We start from the raw sequence: 18,429 nt of genomic DNA, 5'->3' as shown, positions 1-18,429 counted from the left end.
TGAGTGCCAGGCTGAGCCCACTGGCCAGGTAGGAATGGGCCACAGGACACTTCCCTGGGAGCCTCGGTGTTATCACCTTTCCTCATCTCTCTGCCTGGGTACAAATGTGCTATAAATGTTTGCCAGCAGAAGCCGATGGCTGGGGAATGCAGGCTGGAGGCAGGAGCAAGGGGAAAGCTCCCTGCCCACCACTCCATCACATCTGATCATTGTCATTGTCCAGGTAACCTGTCAAAAAGAAAATAAAATGGATTTTACACAAGCTTTGCTACGTGGTATGCCCCCGCTTCCAGGGCAGCACCACAACACCCCCGGATCCAGGAAGTTCATCCTGTGCCGCTTCCCCCGTGCCCCAGGATGGGGAGATTGAGCCCAGCTGCCCAGCGGTGCTCCAGTTCACCTGGGGCAAGCAGACCCACATGGCACCCCGGAGCAGCCTGGAACCTCATGGGGCCTGGAGCATCCTGGAGCGTCCTACTGGTGCCCCACAGGGCCTGGAACACCCCTGACGCCAGAGCAACCTGAGCTCTGGAGATCCTCGATACCGGGGCACCCTGAATCCGGAGCATCCCTCCGAGGCCTGGAGCATCCCTGATGCCAGAGCATTCCAGTGGCGGCCCCCAGAGCCTGGAGCATCCCGGCACCTGGAGCATCCTTCCTTGATGCCCGCGGGAGGGCGCACGGAGCGCGGATCGGCCTCTCCCGGGCCGGGGGGGGCAAGGGGCTGGGCCGAGCCCGTGTCCGCCCCGGCTGCGGCGTCGCACGGGGCCGCGCCGGGGCCATGGCGGTGGTGGAGGCGGCGGAGGCGACGGTGCCATGCCGGGTGCAGTACCTGGAGGACGGGGATCCCTTCGCCTTCGGCAGCTTCCCGGAGCCCCGACGAGCCCCGGTTTATGCCGTGGAAGAGGCGCTGGCCCTGGGAGCGCAGCTGCCCGCGCTGCACCGCCTGGTCGGGGCCCCGCTGCCGGTGAGCAGGGACGGGGGCGGCGGGGAAAGCACCGTGCGGGGATCGGGGTGGGGATTGCTGGATAGAAGGGACCGAGGGACGAGGGGTCGGACGGTGTGTCCCGGGCAGAGCTCCCCGTGTGAGTCACGGCGGGATTTGTGAGCCCCTGCGGGAGATGCCAGCCTCGACCAGCCCCGAATGAGTCGGCGGGAGGAAGAGGATGTGCTGCTCAGAGCAGGCAGGAACCCTGGCAGGGGGAAGCAGCATGAGGGCAGACGTCCATCCCCGTGTCCTCGGGGCTGAGGCAGGCAGCGTGTTCCCCACTTTCACTCCGGCAACCAGGAGCGGAGCGCACCGGCTCCGCCTGGGAGCCTTCCAGCGGCACCTGGAACTCGGGGAGGTGATGGTGGGGCCGGAGGGCCACCAGCTCCTGCAGCCCCTCATGTCACCGGTCCGGCAGCAGCTTTGTCACCAGACAGCAATACGGAAATTCATGCTGAGCAATTTCCTTCAGCTGGGAGGAAGGCAGGAGGCCGAATGTGAAGCGAAGCACCGTGTCTCGTTTGTGTGTCCTCAAGTCTGGCTCGGGCTGGGAAGTGGAGGAGACAGGGTATCCTCCCTGTATATCTCCTGTGGGTGTGATGCTCTCGGACCATCCTTCTCAGGACGGGGACAGGCTTGTTTTCTTCCTTAGGAACGCGGGACCCAGCAGAGCTCGGCGATAGCTGAGCATCTCCGTCTTGCAGCATTACGGAGGGCAGGGAAGGGAGGCAGGAACCCCGGCTGGCTGGGGGATTTTGGAGTCAGAGATGGGGCAGTAGGAGGGGGAAAATCAGTTCAGTGTGCCTGACACTGAGCTTGCTGGCCTTCCAGGGGAGAGGGGATCACTTTGAAACCTTTGCCTGCACTAAAAAAAACCCTCCCTTTTATTTCCCTTTTAATTTTTCTTGGAGCAAAGAAGCAGCGTCTCATGTCGTCGCCGTCATGGGATTTTTAGGCGGTGACTAAAGGGAGTTTGCTTGGGAACAAACAGCCGGGAGACATGACGAATGGAGCAAACTCAAATTTCAGACGTGTGCTGTGCTCCCTGGGCAGGAGCTGGCTGTAACGGGATCGCCAGCCCGGAGTGCTGCCATGGTGGCACGGGGCAGTGGGAGGGGGGGAGGGAGACTGGACACTGCGTTCCCGAGGGAGGGAGCGTTGCTAGGAGGTCCTGTGCCCAGCAGGAGTGTGTTGATCCTGGGATTTCAGGCTCTGTTCTCTGCCTAAGCCAAGCCCTGGATATTCTTTTCCTGGAGTTTTCCTGTGTCATCCCATGACTCTTGGTGGAATCACAGGTGAACAGCCTGGATCCTGTTCTGGGTTTATAAACCAGATTTCTAGATTATATAAGTTATAAACGATGCTGCCTTTACCACACAGTGCTCTCTGAGGCAGCAAGGGCTGCAGAATATCCCACCTGACAAGCTGGGATGCTGGGTGGCTCCAAATGTGTTCATTGGGAGCCTCCCACACTGGGATTTATAGCATGTGGAGTGAGGTCAGTCTCCCAAACCACCCAGTTCAGTTGAAAGTTCACTCTGAGAGCTGGCACCCTTGGAGCCATGCAGACGTTTCCCCTGGCATGACCAGACAAAGCTTCCCTTGGTGCCTTTTGTGCCAGGTAGCACTCAGCTCCATTAATCACCACCCTAAAATTAGTATACGAACAGTCGGATTTTTCCCAAGGAACTGGCTGTAAAAAAATTCAGCTGGGGATGCCTGGTGCCAGGTTTGTCCTGCTGGGCAGCATGCCTGGACCTGCAGAGCACTGGAAGAGGATGCAGCAGCCAGGAGGGAGCTGGGCTGGGGTACCCTCATCATCATCGGAGGAAGATTGAGCCACAGGCACCCAGGGCATGAGCTGCCATGGGAGAGCAGCTGAGTCCTACCCTTGCTGGGCCCAGCTGAGCAGCTCCCTGTGCTGGAGGCTTAGAGATGATGAGCAAGAGGTTTCTGGTGCAAGCATCACTGCCTTGAATAGCCTGTCCTGCCCCATGACACCCTCGGTGCTTCCTCTCCTTGAGCACGACCTGTCACTGATGACTTTTTCGTGCTCTCCGGGAAGTGTGTTTGTGCTTGGAAATACCTTCCTGCTTTGTTTGCTGCTGCTGCATTGTTTGCCTCCAGGCTGATACTATCTTCTCCGCTTTCCAGCATTTTTCTAGTACCCTTGGGTGATGCTTGGGCAGGGCGTTGATGTTTTCCAAACCTCTGCAGGCAGGTTTTGACAGGGCAGGTTTTTTTGGCTGTCCTTTAAGTCCCCAAAGGCCCCTGCACTCCCTTGCCTCCCTTGAGCACTATCTCACCTCTGAATCTGGGGATTTTTCCAAACAATTGCAAAACCCATCAGGCTAGAGTTTTGCATTCTCCTTCCTCCCCCGGAAATCTGGGAAGAGCAAATAGCTCTCTGGCCTCAGTGCCATGAGCTCACTGAGAGCTCTTGTGCTCAATAGACGTGCTGGTGGGGCAATCTCTGTGTGTGAAGTGCGCAATCCCCTGTTGCCCTCTGTTTCCTAATAGGCTTGAGGAGGGCTTCGGTGAGGGTCTTTGCCCCACTTAACCTCTGGAAGGCATGAAAGCAGTGAGGAGGGGTCATCAGTGGCACTGAGTGCTGGTGCTCAGCAGCCCCCAGCACTCCCCAGCTCCCAACACGTTCCTTGCGTGGGTCCCGGGAAGGGAGCTGCAGCCAGGCATTCGTGCCATGGCTTTCCCAGGACACCAACTGCTGCCTAGGACTGGGGCTCTCCCACTGCCACAGGTCTGTTGAGCAGCAAGAGATCTGTTAATGAGCCCAGCTGGAGGAGCTTCCAGAGGGAAGCAAGTTTGCACTTCTGGGCTGACTCTGGGTGACCTCCAGAGATCCCTCCTGGCTTGGGCATTATTTCCTGCCCCCGTGATAAGGCAGTGGAAGTGTTCTCATCCATTTGCTGCCATCCATCATGCAGGAGTGGACAAGCACCTGAGTCCCCTGGCAGCTGACACCACTCAGCCCTGCAACTAAATTGTGGTGAATGTGCTTGGCTGGGGTTAGGGTTGGTCCTGTGGCTGGCTTAGCTCTAGAAACCATCAACCCCTGTGTGTTTTGGGAGGATGAGCAGCAGCTGGTGATGCCAGGGCTCTCTGACCTGTCAGTGCCTTGTGTTTAACTGCTGCCTACTATATGTAAATAATATATTTTTCCTGTAATTTCCCCATAGTCTTTCTAGAAGAGCTGCAGCAATGCTGGGAAATTGTGGTTACTGCAAAAATAAAGTGTTAGAAAAGGGGTAAAAGTGTTTCCTTTGCTGACAGATAAAGAGGATATTCACTGCCTGGCCTTGGAGCATCCTCCCATGTGGGGATGCCATGATAGGGGTAAGCAGGAAAATGTGATGCTGTGGTGGGTGGTGTGAGTTCATCTGTGCATGGATGATGTCTCCATATTGAAGGTGGGGAGGTTTCCATCACACCCAATTGAACCCTAGAATGGTTTGGGTTTGAAGGGACCTTAAAGAGATCATCTTGTTCCACCCTGCTGCCATGGCCAGGAAGACCTTCCATTACACCTCTTGTTCCAAGTCTCATCTAACCTGGCCTTGAACATTTGCAGGGATGGGGCACTCATCACAGACAGAAACCTTTTCCAGGTCATTGGTCCTTGTTCCACATCAGGGCTGGAAGCAGTCATAGTGTCCTCAGCAAGACCCCAGAACCTCCCTGTGAATGGGTGAAGGACATTCATCCTGCAGGGTGGCTGGGACTCCCAGCAGCCACAGGCTGGATGTGTGAGCGTGGGACATTCTCCTCTCTGAGTTCTGCTTTGCCCTCAAGTCCCCATTGCCCTCAAAGTCTGGCTCATTTTATAATGGTTTGCCAGAGCCACCCTGCACTGGGAGCTGTCAGTAACCTCTGACCCCAACTTGCTTCCCTCAGCAGCATGACACTGAGATCCCAGCTTGATCCTACAGGGTATAAACCCCTTGACTGAATAACCCCTGGCCCTAGAGCAGTTGCTCTCCCTGGTGTGGAAGTGCTGCCCAGGATTTTTGGCAGGGCAGCAGGAGCCTGGGATGGCCTCTCTCCATCCCCAGGGAGGTCACAGCCAAACCAGGGCCCAGTGCTTGGAGCATCCCTAGTGGGAAACATTGCCAGGCTCACACGGGAAACACGCAGGGTCAGGTCCCAGGGGCTTGGCCTCCCCCCGGCAGCTGGGACATGTCACCAGCTCCAAAGGAGCTGCAGATGTTAACTCTGGCTTGCTGGGGCTGTGGCAGCCCAGAGAAGGCAAGACTGGTCTTTGAGTGCCTGGGTGGATGCAGGGATGCCTGAGGGAATGCCCAGGAGGCTGGCAGAGATGCCTGTGGGGATGCAGGGGTGGCCAGGAGGATACAGAGATGTCTGGGAGGATGCCCAGGAGTATGCAGGATTGGCTGAGTGGATGCAGGGATGCAGGAGAGCCTGTCCCAGTGGAGGAAGTGAAGCATTCCCCAGTGAGCAAAGCCCGTGTGGGGTCAGTGTTAGGGACTCACGCTGTGAAGGCAGAGCTGGCAGCCAGGAGTACCTGCCCAGTGCCAGCAGCCTGTGTTTGCTGCACATTGCCATGGCTGGCTGGCATGGCCAGTGACCACAGGAGGTGGAGTGGGACACGTCAATGTCCAACCCAACAACAGTGCCCTGCCAAATTGCCCATTATCAGGCACAGTCAGTATTAACTGCTTCAATGCATGCAGTATTTTACTTACCCTCTGGTATTAACATCACACTCACAGTGAATTCATACGTGTGAGCTCGAGCACAATGCTGGCGTGCAAGGAGGTGGGAATGTCATGGAAAGGAATCCCAGTGAGATGCAAGAGCCATACCCAGTATTGCTGTGGGATCTTCAGGGCCACAGTCAGGAGGGGCATTGATGGGAAAGGCAGAGAAGCTGTGACTATTCCCATCTGAGCTCATCAGCCACAGCTCTTGGAGCTTTTGCAGTTTGGGGCTGAAATTGAGGTGGGGTTTTAGATGGCTGATGGATCCCCACTTCTCTCCCCTATTGCTGCTTACGCTGCTTGCTCTTGTTTGAATCACAAGCACCTTTAATGATGGGGTTTTATCCCCAGTTCCTGCCATGCAGATCTGTTCCTCGAAGGTGGGGTGAGCAGGAGAGGGTGGGGCAGGGGAGTTGCAAATGCTTTAGGAATAGATCCAGATGTGCAGTGGAGGCAGGCTGCTGGCACTGCCCTCCCTCTGCTTCTACTCATGCCTCGAGGGTGAAATGAATTGCCACATCCCAGAAGAGCTGCCTGGGTGCTGTGGGGTGCTGCTGGCTCCAGGGCGCCTCATGGACTTTTGTGGGTGCAGTGCCCACTGGCTGTGCAGCATGGTCGCTGTGCATGGACTTTCTGGGAAGATGCCCCTCACCCCTGCCTTGTCTCAGGGCTGTTCTTATCTGCATCCTGATGGAAGATGCCACGTGGCTCTGGGCTGAGTCAGAGGGTGTGTCAGCAAGGGCACATTCCAGGGGTTTGCCCTGCTTTGGGGTGTCCCTGTCTGGGCTGAGTGCCTGACAGTTCCCCCAGACACAGTCCCTGCAGACAGGGGCAATTTGCCAGCCCTGGGAGGAGATGGATCCTGCCCCAGTCTGGGCCCTGCTGACTAAGGGCAGCCCCAGGGAACCAATCAGCCTCTTGCTATGGTTCCCACCCAGGGATTGCCAAGGAGCTCGATGGTAGCAGGACCACCCTCACTCAGTCTTTTTGAGCCTTTCCATATTTCTCCACAATCAGCACCAGGAAGGTGCTGGGGCATCTCCCTGCAGAGCCAGAGACTGGGGACAGGTGGGTCATGCTACCCCTCTCCAGGATGTGTCTGCCAGCTGAGTTCCGTGTGGGCTGGAGGGTAACCTGGGAATGCTCTGGGAGACAGTAGGGCTGTGGTGGGTATGGGCACTCAGCCTGGCTGTCTGCATCCCCAGCTGGAGGACTGCACGCTGCAGGTCTCACCCTCTGGACACTACCTGGACCTTGACTTGTCCCTGCTGGAACAGAAGGATGATCTGGAAGGTTTCTATGAGGAGGTCAGGTGAGGCACATGGGACACCTGAGTCCTGTGAGGACAGAGGGACCCCATATGTGTGTGAACACCATGGGCAAGGAGCCAGGGGCTGTGGTGATCCCACTGCAGGCACTCACACTGCATTTTCCTCCACCTTAGGAAGGGGAGACGGCCGACCCTGATCCTGCGCACGCAGCTCTCCGTCCGAGTCCACGCCATCATCGGTGAGTCAGGGCTGCTCCCTCCTCCAGGCTGGCCCGGCAGCTCCACTGCCCCGGATGGTGGAGGTTTGGCCTCTGCAGTGAGTTTTGGCCAGATTTTTTGTGATGAAGAGGGCTGCTTCCACCCATAACCCCTCCCAGAGATCAGGGGATGTGGTCCTCATGGGGCACCCGCTGGGTTAACCCCCTCCATCCTCAGAGATCAGGACTTTTGCCTCTTGGGCTGGGAGCCCACCACCCACTGCAGTTATTCTGGGTCATTCGGGCAAGCTCTAAATATAGCTGTGAAGACATAAACAAAGGGCTCTTGCGCAGCAGAAAGTGCTGCCATGGTTCAGACAGCCTGCTCTGAGGTCCTGCAAAATATTCAGGAGTCTCAAGCCTTTTTTTTTTGTCTTTGGCAAGGGGAAAACAAGCACTGAGCAGAGTGATGCCAGATGGGCATCAGCTGGCTGTGCAGGCTGTAGCTGAACCACGCAGGAAGGGGCAGGAAGCCCAGGGTCAGGGTCATGGTCATGCTCTTTGCCAGCAGTTCCCAGGCTCTGTCTGAGCCCTGAGCTCTTCTGCTTTTCCTCCTGGCAGCTCTGCCTTCCCTCTCAGCTCTCTGACAAGCTGATAAGCGAGTGGAGGAGGCTGCTGGGACACTGTGTTTTACAGGGCATGTCTGGAGGACTACTTGGACATCTTGTTTTTGGCTTGTTACAGCTCTAAGCCTGACCCAAATAAGTTGGAAGGGGTGGCTAACTCAATTTTTGCATGTAGGAAGTGCTGGCTCCCAATAGCTTTGGTGTCTTCATGGGGCCTTCCAGCTTCCCAATGTCCTGGCTGCTCCACGCTGGCTCCTGCCTGCCAGCACCACCCCCATAAGGACATAGTCTCCAGCCCAGTGACACTCCTGTCCCTGAGCAACCCATGTCACTCTACTGGCCTTCCTAGCCCCATCCTGTGCTTTTTCCCAAGCCCTGGGGGTGCTGGGAACTCTGGAACCATGGCATGGCTATGCCCATGGCTAAAAGTAGCTCAACCTCCTGCCTGCTAAACCTCCTGTTTAGGTTCTGCACAGGAAACCAGAGGGGATATTTGTGTCATTGCTGGTCAGAAAAAGAGGGTGAAAAAAAAGGAAATAGGAAAGTGGAAGGGCTGAAATATGTAGTTGTGGAACAGCGGCTGCTTCCAGCCAGTGTGTCCCAGTGGTGATGGCACAGGGACTAGGATCAGGATAAATCAGGATGCAGAGCTTTCCCAGGAAGCTGGGAACATCTGGGAGCCCCAGTTCAGCAGTGAGCCACTCACACCACATCTCTCCTTTCCTCCCAGAGAAGCTGTACAACTCGCAGGGGCCAGAGCTGCGGAGGTCCCTCTTCTCCCTGAAGCAGCTCTTCCAGGTGAGGTGATGCTGCTGTGGTGGGGGGACAGGGGCTCTCCCAGGGCTGGCTGCTCACCCTACCCTGTGGGAACACTTGGCCTTCTCCCCACAGGAGGACAAGGACCTGGTGCCAGAGTTCGTGAACCTGGAGGGGTTGACATGCCTGATCAAAGTGGGGGCAGAGGCTGACCAGAACTACCAGAATTACATCCTCCGGGGTTGGTATTTGGGCACAGGGCAAACTTCTGGAGCAGGTTGTCTAAAGAAGCTGTGGATGCTCTATCCCTGGAAGTGTTCAAGGCCAGGTTGGATGGGTCTTTGATGGAACCTGATCTAATGGATGGTGTCCCTGCCTGTGGCGGGGGAGTTGGAATGGGTTTTTAAGATCCCTTCCAACCCAAAGCATTCCAGGATTCTACTCTTATCCCCAGGGAGGAAGGCTGGCATTCAGGGTGGGTGAGCCAGAAAGTCTACCAGGGCTATTCTGCCTTCCTAGCAGCCGGACACTGCACTTGCTGTGGTGATGCTATACAGGGATGGGAATTCCCAAGCCCTGCCTGCTGCACCATCAGCCTGCCCACTCTCTGCCTTGCAGCCTTGAGCCAGATCATGCTCTTCGTGGATGGGATGCAGGGTGTGATCAACCACAACGAGACCATCCAGTGGCTGTACACACTGTCAGGAAGCTCAGTGAGTGCCTGTTGCTCTTGGGGGGCTGCCTGTGCCCCCCCTTCCCCGATTGTGGCTGTCCCCTTGCACCATCCCTCAGAGGATGTACTCTGCCTCTGGGCTTGGTACCCTGGTACCTTTGCTTGTGTTGGGTCCTGCTGCTCCCAGCCATCTGGAATGGGATCCCCCAGGATTTGCAGACCTCCCCATCCTGATGACATTCCCAGGCACAGAACCTGAGTAAGACACTCCTGCTCCAGGTCCCTTCCCAGTGCCTCTTGGCCATCAGCCTCACAGCTGCAGGTCCCTGGCCCCACAGCAAAGCTCCCAGTCCTGGGGCTTGGGCATAGCCACCCCACAGTGCCCCAGCAGCATGCTGGCAGGTCCCTGTCACTGCTGCTGTCCCAGCTGCCATCCCTTGTCCCAGTTTCGCCTGGTGGTGAAGACGGCACTGAAGCTGCTCCTGGTGTTTGTGGAGTACACAGAGCCCAACGCCTTGCTGCTCATCCGTGCCGTCAATGCTGTGGACCAGGCAAGAGGTGAGTGCAGCTCCAGCCTCCTGAGAGGTCCCTGCTGGGGGTCAGTGTCCCCTCCCACCCTGCATGCCAGCTGTTCATGCCTCTTTTCCCAGGTGCCTGTCCATGGTCCAATCTAATGGCTATCCTGGAGCAGCGCAATGGGGCTGACACAGAGCTGCTGGTGTTCACCATGACACTGATCAACAAGGTCTGTGGGGGTGTCCCCGTGATGCCACACTGCTGGGGCTCAGTGTGGGTCACCTTAGTGCCAGCAGAGCCCCTCTGATTCTGCCCAGACGCTGGCAGCCCTCCCAGACCAGGACACCTTCTACGACGTGACCGACTGCCTGGAACAGCAGGGCATGGAGCAGGTGGTGCAGCAGTACCTGGGCAGCAAGGGCACCGACCTCGACTTGAAGCAGCAGTTCACACTCTACGAGGTGAGCGGGGCTCCAGCAGGATCTGGCCATGTGGGACCTGCCTCCAGCAGGGAGGGTGAGTGCATAGGGTGGCAGGGATGCTGCTGAGCTCGGTCCCATGCCCCTGGTCCCTCCACAGAGTGCTCTCAAGCTGGAGGATGACATGGAAGAGCCACCCCCAGGGGGACGCAAAGAGCGGAGGAGGACAGACGAGGGCCGACGTGGGTGGCGATCCCAGGGTGGCTCCCAGGATGCCGGTGCTGATACCCAGCCACTGCTGGGGTCTCCTGGCACTCCAAAGGAGGGCCCAGCTGAGGACACCCTGCCTGTCTCTGCACCAAGCAGCCCAGCAGAGTAAGTGCAGCTGGAGGTGGTCTGTGGTGGGCACCATGATGCTGCATAAGCACCACTTGGATCCATTACTGGTGCCAGGGTGGAGAGCAGTCCTGTGGGACCTGCTCTCAGTCCCTGTCAACTTCTTCCAGACCCTGTCCCACCAGCATCTACAACAGCACATCCAGCGTGCGGCTGGCCCTGGCATCCCCCCCGGCTGAGAAGGAGCAGCTCCCAGGCCCAGGAGAGCGCAGTGTCTACAAGTAAGGAGCCAGGAGGGGCTGGGTGCATGGAGGTCCCTCAAGGCAGCAGGATGGGCTCCTAGGAGCATGAGGTGTGTCCATCCCAGGACACAAATTGCCTTTCCCTGGGGGAAACAGTCTGGGAGAGCACTGGAGCTGGAGAGATGTATGAGGGGGCAGCGGGTATCAAAGGGTCCAGCCAGGGGCTCCAAGGCATCCTTTGGGCATTCACAGCTCTGCTCCAGCTCCTCCTCATTCTCCTCTCTGCCCATGCTTGCCCTCTTCTCTGCCCACTCTTTCTGTCTTTCCTTTGCAGGCTGCACCAAACTGCCCCTGTCTGGTAAGTGCCTGGGCTCTGCACGTGCGTGCTCCCTCCCAGCATGATCATAGAATCGTAGGATCCTGGAATAGTTTGGGTTGAAAGGGACCTTAAGAGCCATCTAGTTCCAATGCTTCCATTAGACCAGGTTGCTCAAAGCATCCAGCCTGGTCTTACAGGGATGGGGCGTCCACAGCTTCTCTGAGCAACCCACGCCAGTGTCTCACCACTCTCACAGGGAATAATTTCTTCCTAATATCCAATTTAAATCTACTCTCTTTCAGCTTGATGTCCTATTAATTCTCCCTTGCCCTATCCTATGTTGCTCTGGGCAGAGCAGGCACTTGCACCCATCTTGCTGCCCCCATCCTTTGCTTCTCCCCTTCAAGTCCTACCTGTGGGACCCCCAACCTGCTCCCCCATCACCCCACAGGGTGTGGCATCCTCTTTGGGATGATCCCTGCTTTGGGGTGAGGTGTCCTTGCTGGGGGTGGCACAGCCCGCTCCAGGTGTCCTGGCCTGGTGCAGATGATGTCCCATCTCTCCAGCACCCTATGCCACCTGGTGCCTAGGCAGGAAGGGACTCGCCAGGGCTCTCCTGGCTCCCTGTGGGCCCTGGGGCCATGAGGCAAGGGTCCCATGCTGAAGAGCTGCCAGGTGGGTGTGTGCAGGATGCATGAGTGCCAGGGGGCTGCCAGCAGTGGGGGCTAACCCCTGTTTTCCCTCAGGCGGGAGGATGCCCCATCCTTGCATGGGGACAAGCCTATTTTGAAGAAGTTTGAGTAAGTAGAGGCATGCGTGTGTCTCCAGGTATGCGCTTCCTTGGACTGGTACCTGGCTGGAAGTATCTGGGCTCCAGCCACACAGGGCATGAGGAGCACGAGTGTGCCCTCAAGTCTCTGCCTGGGTGCCCTCCTGGGTTTTGCAGCTTTTGGATGAGGGTCGCAATGAGCACCAGGTCTGTTGGGACCTGGTGACAGCACAGCCGTGGGGCCATCACCTCTCTCTGCAGGGCTCAGAGGAGGTTGAATCTTGGTGTCCCTGATGCGGTGTGGCCAGTGCAGGGGGTTTCTGTGCTGTGGGACTGGCTGTGCAGTGTGGCATGGCGTGGTTTGCCGGTTGTCCTTGTTGTCCCCATCCCTGCTTTGCTCCCAGCCAACATTTACCCCATCTTGCAGAGCTCGCTTTTTGGAGAACCTGGCTGCAGCCCAGAAGGAGAAGATCTCTTCCATGGCCAAGGGACGGCTCGATGTCCTCAGCGATGCTACACTGGAGCATCCTACAGCTCTTGCATGGGAAAGAGACCACGGCACCTCTGATTCTGGGATGGAGCCACCCAGCATAAGTAGGTGCTGCCAGGGTGTGTTCCCAGCTCATCCCGGTCCCTGGGGTGGGGGTTAGTGACCCCTTGGTCCTCATCCCATGCCTGTATCTGTGACACACAGAGCCCTGGAGGAGCTGGTGGTACCTTCTTGTTCAAAATGCCAGCATCTGAGCACACCCCACTGCGGAGCAGGACTCCAACTCCACATTGAGCCCAGCACCACCTGCCCCCTCCAAGCAGATTGTCCCATCATCTCCTTCTCTCCCTGCAGGGTCTCGTTTGGCTCAATCTGACACCACTGACTCCTGCAGCACCATCTCCTCTGACACCAAGTTTATGCTGGACATGCTCTATGCCAAGGGCTCCTCGGAGACGGGGAGGGAGAAGCTGTTCCATGAAATACCTTTATCCCCCCGGATCCAGGGCGAGGCAGAGAGGGACTCCAAGGGAAGTAGCAGCCAGGAGCAGGAGAGTGCCCGGCTCCATGGCAGGGCTCCAGATGGGCCAGTAGCCAGTGCCCATGCCAAGCTGGTACGTGCCATGTCCAGCATCGATGACGAGACCCACACGCAGAAGCTGGAGAACACCCGCATGATGCCCATCAAAAAGGACACAGAGCTGACATGGGAGCGCTTGGAGACCATGCCTGTGCAGCTGAAGATCAAGGACCTGGACTTCACTGATTTGGGGGAAGAAGAAGATTTTGACATCCTGGACACGGGGCCAATGACCAATGGGTCTTTCCTCCATCCTGGCATTGAAGCAATGAGTGCTGGAACATTCATGGCTCCCCCTCCACCTCCTGCCCTCCCTGGTTTCCCACCACCACCACCTCCACCTCCTGCCCTCCCTGGTTGCCCACCACCACCACCTCCTGCCCTCCCTGGTTGCCCACCACCACCACCTCCACCTCCTGCCCTTCCTGGTTGCCCACCACCTCCACCTCCTGCCACCCCTGGTTGCCCACCCCTACCAGGGCTGCCAGGTCCCTCAACAACAGATGGTCCCTCCCAGGCCAAGAAGAAGAGGACAGTGAAGCTCTTCTGGAAGGAGCTGAAGCAGCTGGATGGCACTGTGGGGCCTGGCAAGTTTGGTATGGGGACACTCTGGGCATCCCTGCAGAATGTTGAGGTCAATGCTGCCAAACTGGAGCATCTCTTTGAGTCACGGTCAAAGGAAACACCAACCTCAAAGGTACCAATGGACACCATTGGCCAAGGGGACTTGAAGGGTGGGAGAAAGGCTGTGGGTTTCTGTGGGGACCCTCAGCATGCACTGAAACCCCTACCCTATGTCAAGGATGGGCACCAGAAGCCTGGAGGCTCAGTGGGGATGATTAGGAGCAGTGAAGAGATTTGGTTTGGCTCACTGCCTGGTCTATGTTTGGTTCCCCGTGTTCTTAAGTTCATGAAGGTGAGCCCTTTTCCTGGCTGTTCCCATCCATCCTGTCCTCTTTGCAGAAAGCCATTGATGGGAAGAAGGTGGTCGTGGTGTTGGACCCCAAGAGGAGCAATGCCATCAACATTGGCCTCACTGTGCTGCCGCCCATCCATATAATCAAGACAGCTGTGCTCAGCTTTGATGAGTTCGCAGTCAGTAAGGAAGGGATTGAGGTGAGCACAAAAGAAGCAAGCTCAGCTCTTCTGAGGTCCTCAGCAGGTCATTGACCCAGGCTGGGAGATGTCCATGCCATGATGCCTGGGGTGACATATCCCACATATGGAGTCTGATATATCCCTCTTTCCCTGCTCCAGAAAATCCTAACCATGGTCCCAACTGAAGAGGAAAAACAGAAGATCCAGGAGGCCCAGCTGGCCAATCCTGATGTGCCTTTGGGCACTGCAGAGCAGTTCCTGCTCTCTCTGTCTTCCATCAGTGATGTCACTGCCAGGCTCCAGCTCTGGGCCTTCAAGCTGGACTATGAGAGCCTGGAGCAGGTACGAAGCCATGTACCCATCTCCCTCCTGCCCTCCCATGGCTGACACCCCAGCAGTGCTAAGCACTGAGCCAAGCATGTTTCTGGTGAGGACCAGTCGTATCCAAACATGGGAGGTGCCATCCTGGCTGGGGATGGGCTGCAGGTCCTCAAGGCAAGCATGGGCTTGGATTGATTAGGAGGTGGTTATCCTCATGGGTGAATGCTGAAGCTCCCAAGGGAGACAGTGACCAAGGAATCTCACCTGCTTTTCCCGTCACCCAGGAGATCGCAGAGCCGCTCTTTGATCTGAAGGTAGGCATGGAGCAGCTGGCCAGAAATCACACGTTCAAGTGCATCTTGGCCACACTGCTGGCCATGGGCAACTTCTTGAATGGTTCCCAGGTGAGGAGCAGGGTGAGGACCCGCCATGGTGTGTGGGGACCCAGAAGGGTCTGTGGGGAGGTACTGGTGGGGACCCAGTGGGTTTGCAGACTGGAGGTCTGCTGGAGTAGGGAGGAGTCTCTGCTGAGTCCATTGGGTTTCAGAGCAGAGGCTTTGAGCTCGGCTACCTGGAAAAGGTCTCGGAAGTGAAGGACACAGTGCACCGGCAGTCCCTGCTCTACCATCTCTGCCAGATGGTGGTAGAGAAGTTCCCAGAAACCACTGACCTCTACTCAGAAATTGCCTCTATCACCCGCTCTGCCAAGGTGAGGCACGGCAGGTGTCACATGGGCAAGGGGAGGGTGTGGGTCCTGTGGCTGCCCAGCTACACCAGTATGGCCAAGGACTGACATCTCACTCGTCAAAGGTTGACTTTGAAGAGCTGGCCAACAGCCTGGTGCAGTTGGAGCGGAGGTGCAGGGCCTCCTGGCACAACCTGAAGGTGATTGCCAAGCATGAGACCAAGCCAGTGCTGAAGACCAAGCTGACAGAGTTCCTCAAGGACAGCACCCAGCGCATCATTGTCCTGAAGGTGGTGCACAGGCGTATCCTCAACAGGTTGGTGGCTTAGGGACACAGCAGGAACCCTGCAGTTCTGTTGCTGGCCCTCTGTGACTGACTTTCCCATAGGTTTCACTCCTTCCTGCTGTACCTGGGGTACCCAGTGAGCGTGGCACGGGACATGAAGGTGACATCCATCTGCAAATTGCTGCAGGAGTTTGCCCTGGAGTACCGCACCTGCTGGGAGCGCGTCCTGCAGCAGCAGAAGAAACGCGCCGCCCACCGTGAGCGCAACAAAACCCGGGGACGGCTCATCACCGAGGTACGGGGACACTCAGCTGGGTGACACCAGGAAGTGATGCTCCCCATGTCCCCAACACCAACCTCTCCTCCCATTGCAGACTGAGAAATTCTCTGGCATTGCTGAGGCAGTTCTGCCGCCTGCCGTGGTGTCCAACAGCCCCAGGGAGCAGATGGAAGCAGGTCACGAGAGCATGAAGATTGTGCTGACTTTCCCCACAGATATCCCTGCCCGCCGCAGCCGAGGCAGCCAGGGTAGGAGCAGGATGGCAAAAGAACACAAGGGATGCCCAGCTGGTTGGGAATGGCTGGTGCCAGCATCCTCATTGTCCCCATGCAGGAACAGGGCATGGCACTCCAACCCAGGGCTCTCCAGCCCAGGAGGATGTTCCCAGCTCCCCCGATGATGCTTCAGATGAAATCATGGACCAGCTGGTGAAATCTGTGACTCACAATGCCAACCCCCGACCCTGCCCTAACAAGGAGCGCAGGAGGTCCCGTGGCAATAGAAAGTCCTGTAAGTCCCATCCCTCAGCCCTTGTGCCCTGTTCCATCTCTGTTCCCATGCTCTGTCCCTGTACTCTGTCCCATCTCCATGTCCCTGACCCATCTCTACATCCCTGCCCAGATGCTTTTTCCCAGCTCTGTGTCCCTATCCCCTTACCCATTCCCATCTTTTTGTCTCTGTTGCCATGCCCTGTCCCATCTATCTCTCTCTTCCCAGTCCCCATACTCCCTCTCATCTCTGTCCCTGTCTTCTGTTCCATCTCTATGTTTCTATACTCTGTCTGTATGCCTCGTCTCATCCCCATGTCTCTGTGCTCTGTCCCCATGCCTTGTCCTTTGTGTCCTTGTTCCCATGCCATGCCTGGCTTCTTCCCATGGGCCACCCATGACTTGCCATGCTGAGCCCACCAGACAGGATGTACCCTGAGACCAGTCCATGCCACAGGCCCATTACCCTGGCCCTACCTGGACAGGCCCCCAGTGCATGGGGACCCTGGCACCCAGTGCTGCTTGTGCTGCGAGTGCCACACTCTCCTCTTCCTGCAGTGCGGCGGACGCTGAAGAGCGGGCTCAGCGATGACCTGGTGCAGGCGCTGGGCCTGGGCCGGGCGCCTGGCATGGAGGTTTGAGGGGGCTGAGGGGGCTCTTGCTGCTCCCCACTGCCAGCAGCCCCAGGGCAGAAGGTGGTGGCAGCCCCTGCGGTTCCAGCATAGGCACACTCCGCACCTTTGGCCTCGCCTCACTTTTCCCTGCTGGCCTCTAGCTCTCAGAGGTGCAGGCAGCAGGATGGGAGCGATGCCCCAGAGCTGCTCCATGCCGACCGGGATGGAGGATGCTCCACACTCATGCTTGGAGGCTCGAGGTTTATCTCCTCAACAGTATTAGAAGGGTCAAGGGGCTGGACCCAGACCCCCTCTGGGAACTAGGTCTGGCCCATGGCCGCTGTGGCAATAAAATGATCTGATATGCTGCCAGTGTCTCTTGTTCCTGTACCTGAGAGGCCAGAATGATGTGATACTCCCTCCCTGGCCAAGCCAGTATCCCTTCTCCTGTATCCCCAACCCTGCTGCCTGGAGCAAGCACTCAGCCAACCCTGTAGCTTGTAGGCAACATTGTCCCTCTGGGGACAGCACAATCCCCTCTGTAGCAGGACAGCTGGGGGACTTTTCCAGAAGGAGCAAGGACTGATGCCAGTCTCAAGGCTGCATGCTCAAGGACAGGAGCAGCAGCTTGAGCACAAGGCCACAGCACAGTCAAATGTCTCACACTTCACCTCTCCTTTACAAACCTGTCCTGGGGGGTTTAGCGAGACTCAGACCTGGGTCAGAGGAAGGGTGGTTGTTCCCCTCTAGGAACAGGTCCAGGGCACAGCAGCCATGTGTCCCCCCAGCTGCAAGTCTCAGAAATACCTGTGCTTGGCAAAGACAGGCTGCCTGTTCCTGTAAATGCATCAAGGACAGTATCCATCTGTCCCCATGGGAGCCTGGGAGATGTTCCTGCCACCTCCTGTCCCAGTGTGGCTCATGCCATGCCACAGATTAAACCCCACACTGGGTGCTGACTGCAATGCTCCTCACAGTGGGCACCATTTCTGAACATCCCCCTCTCCCAGCTGTGGTGTTTTGGGTATTGTCACCTGTAGTGGCGGCATTTGGGAATGGGGTCACATCATCCATCACGATAACTCCACCTCAGCACTGCCCTGGTGCTGCCTCCAGCCCTGAATCCCGCACAGCAGGTCTCTGTGGTTTTCAAGGAATGCAGAAAAACTCCACTGGGCAGGGCAGCTTTTTCCTCCTGGCTATCTCTGCCCAAGGTTGTTCCTCTACCATGAGGCTGGACATGCCAGCCTGCCCCGGCTTGCAATGTGTCTGAGATCCTCCCAAGTGGCCGTGAAAGCAGCAAGATGCCACACGGAGAGCTGCAAATGTCCCAGAAGTGCCTCAAGATACAGTCTGGCTTTCCTCCCCTCTGGATGCTTGACTTGGACCTGCAAGGACAGGACAAAGAGGTTATGATAGGCAACAATGAGCCACAGGAGTGGGAGAAAGGAGAAAAGGGTAAGAAGGCATCTTCTTGACCCCCTGAACCTGCTCTAGGTACCTAAAATGACATTACGCATGTGACAGCCCCAGGACTCTTACTCCTGAGAGCTTGCTGGGGGAAACTGAGGCAGGGCACAGGGGACCGTGTTTGGGTTTTTCCACCTATTTTTTTTCAGCCTTGGTGTTATTTCCAGGATTTCCAGCCTGGCCTGGACACATGCTGCCCTTGAGCGGCGCCTGAAGTGCTTGTCTTGGCCACAGCACAAGGGGTTTATGCCAAAAATATGACCGGTAGGG

At 57.2% G+C, this 18,429-nt stretch overlaps 1 protein-coding gene across 3 annotated transcripts; it reads left to right on the top strand.

Moving 5' to 3' along the window:
* Positions 1-639: 639 nt before the first annotated feature.
* FHOD1 (formin homology 2 domain containing 1) lies at positions 640-17,056 on the top strand. 3 transcript variants are annotated; one of them, XM_058845886.1, is made up of 24 exons: positions 640-967; positions 6,930-7,036; positions 7,169-7,233; positions 8,548-8,615; positions 8,709-8,814; positions 9,192-9,286; positions 9,693-9,804; positions 9,897-9,991; positions 10,080-10,223; positions 10,342-10,556; positions 10,688-10,798; positions 11,094-11,117; positions 11,825-11,878; positions 12,275-12,441; positions 12,692-13,614; positions 13,881-14,033; positions 14,175-14,357; positions 14,621-14,740; positions 14,884-15,045; positions 15,147-15,337; positions 15,410-15,602; positions 15,682-15,835; positions 15,921-16,097; positions 16,634-17,056. In XM_058845886.1, exons 1-24 carry the CDS (start codon positions 782-784, stop codon positions 16,714-16,716), a joined length of 3,888 nt encoding a protein of 1,295 aa, XP_058701869.1. In that variant the 5' UTR covers positions 640-781; the 3' UTR covers positions 16,717-17,056. The 3 variants fall into 3 exon arrangements, 2 of the variants coding, with proteins under 2 accessions (XP_058701869.1, XP_058701870.1); XM_058845887.1 differs by lacking the exons at positions 11,094-11,117; positions 11,825-11,878; XR_009278364.1 differs by lacking the exons at positions 15,682-15,835; positions 15,921-16,097; positions 16,634-17,056 and having other exon boundaries at positions 15,160-15,337; positions 15,410-15,548.
* Positions 17,057-18,429: the final 1,373 nt, after the last annotated feature.

Source organism: Poecile atricapillus, chromosome 10 (assembly GCF_030490865.1).
Source record: "Poecile atricapillus isolate bPoeAtr1 chromosome 10, bPoeAtr1.hap1, whole genome shotgun sequence".
Taxonomy (NCBI): Eukaryota; Metazoa; Chordata; class Aves; order Passeriformes; family Paridae; genus Poecile; species Poecile atricapillus.
This window is presented reverse-complemented; position numbering and strand designations above follow the sequence as displayed.

Bases quoted from the DNA above. Each gene is read 5' to 3' on its own strand.
- FHOD1 (XM_058845886.1), top strand. From the start codon at position 782: ATGGCGGTGGTGGAGGCGGCGGAGGCGACGGTGCCATGCCGGGTGCAG. The intron at 7,037-7,168 runs GTGAGGCACATG...CCTCCACCTTAG, and splicing joins GGTTTCTATGAGGAGGTCAG to GAAGGGGAGACGGCCGACCC. The intron at 8,616-8,708 runs GTGAGGTGATGC...TTCTCCCCACAG, and splicing joins CCCTGAAGCAGCTCTTCCAG to GAGGACAAGGACCTGGTGCC.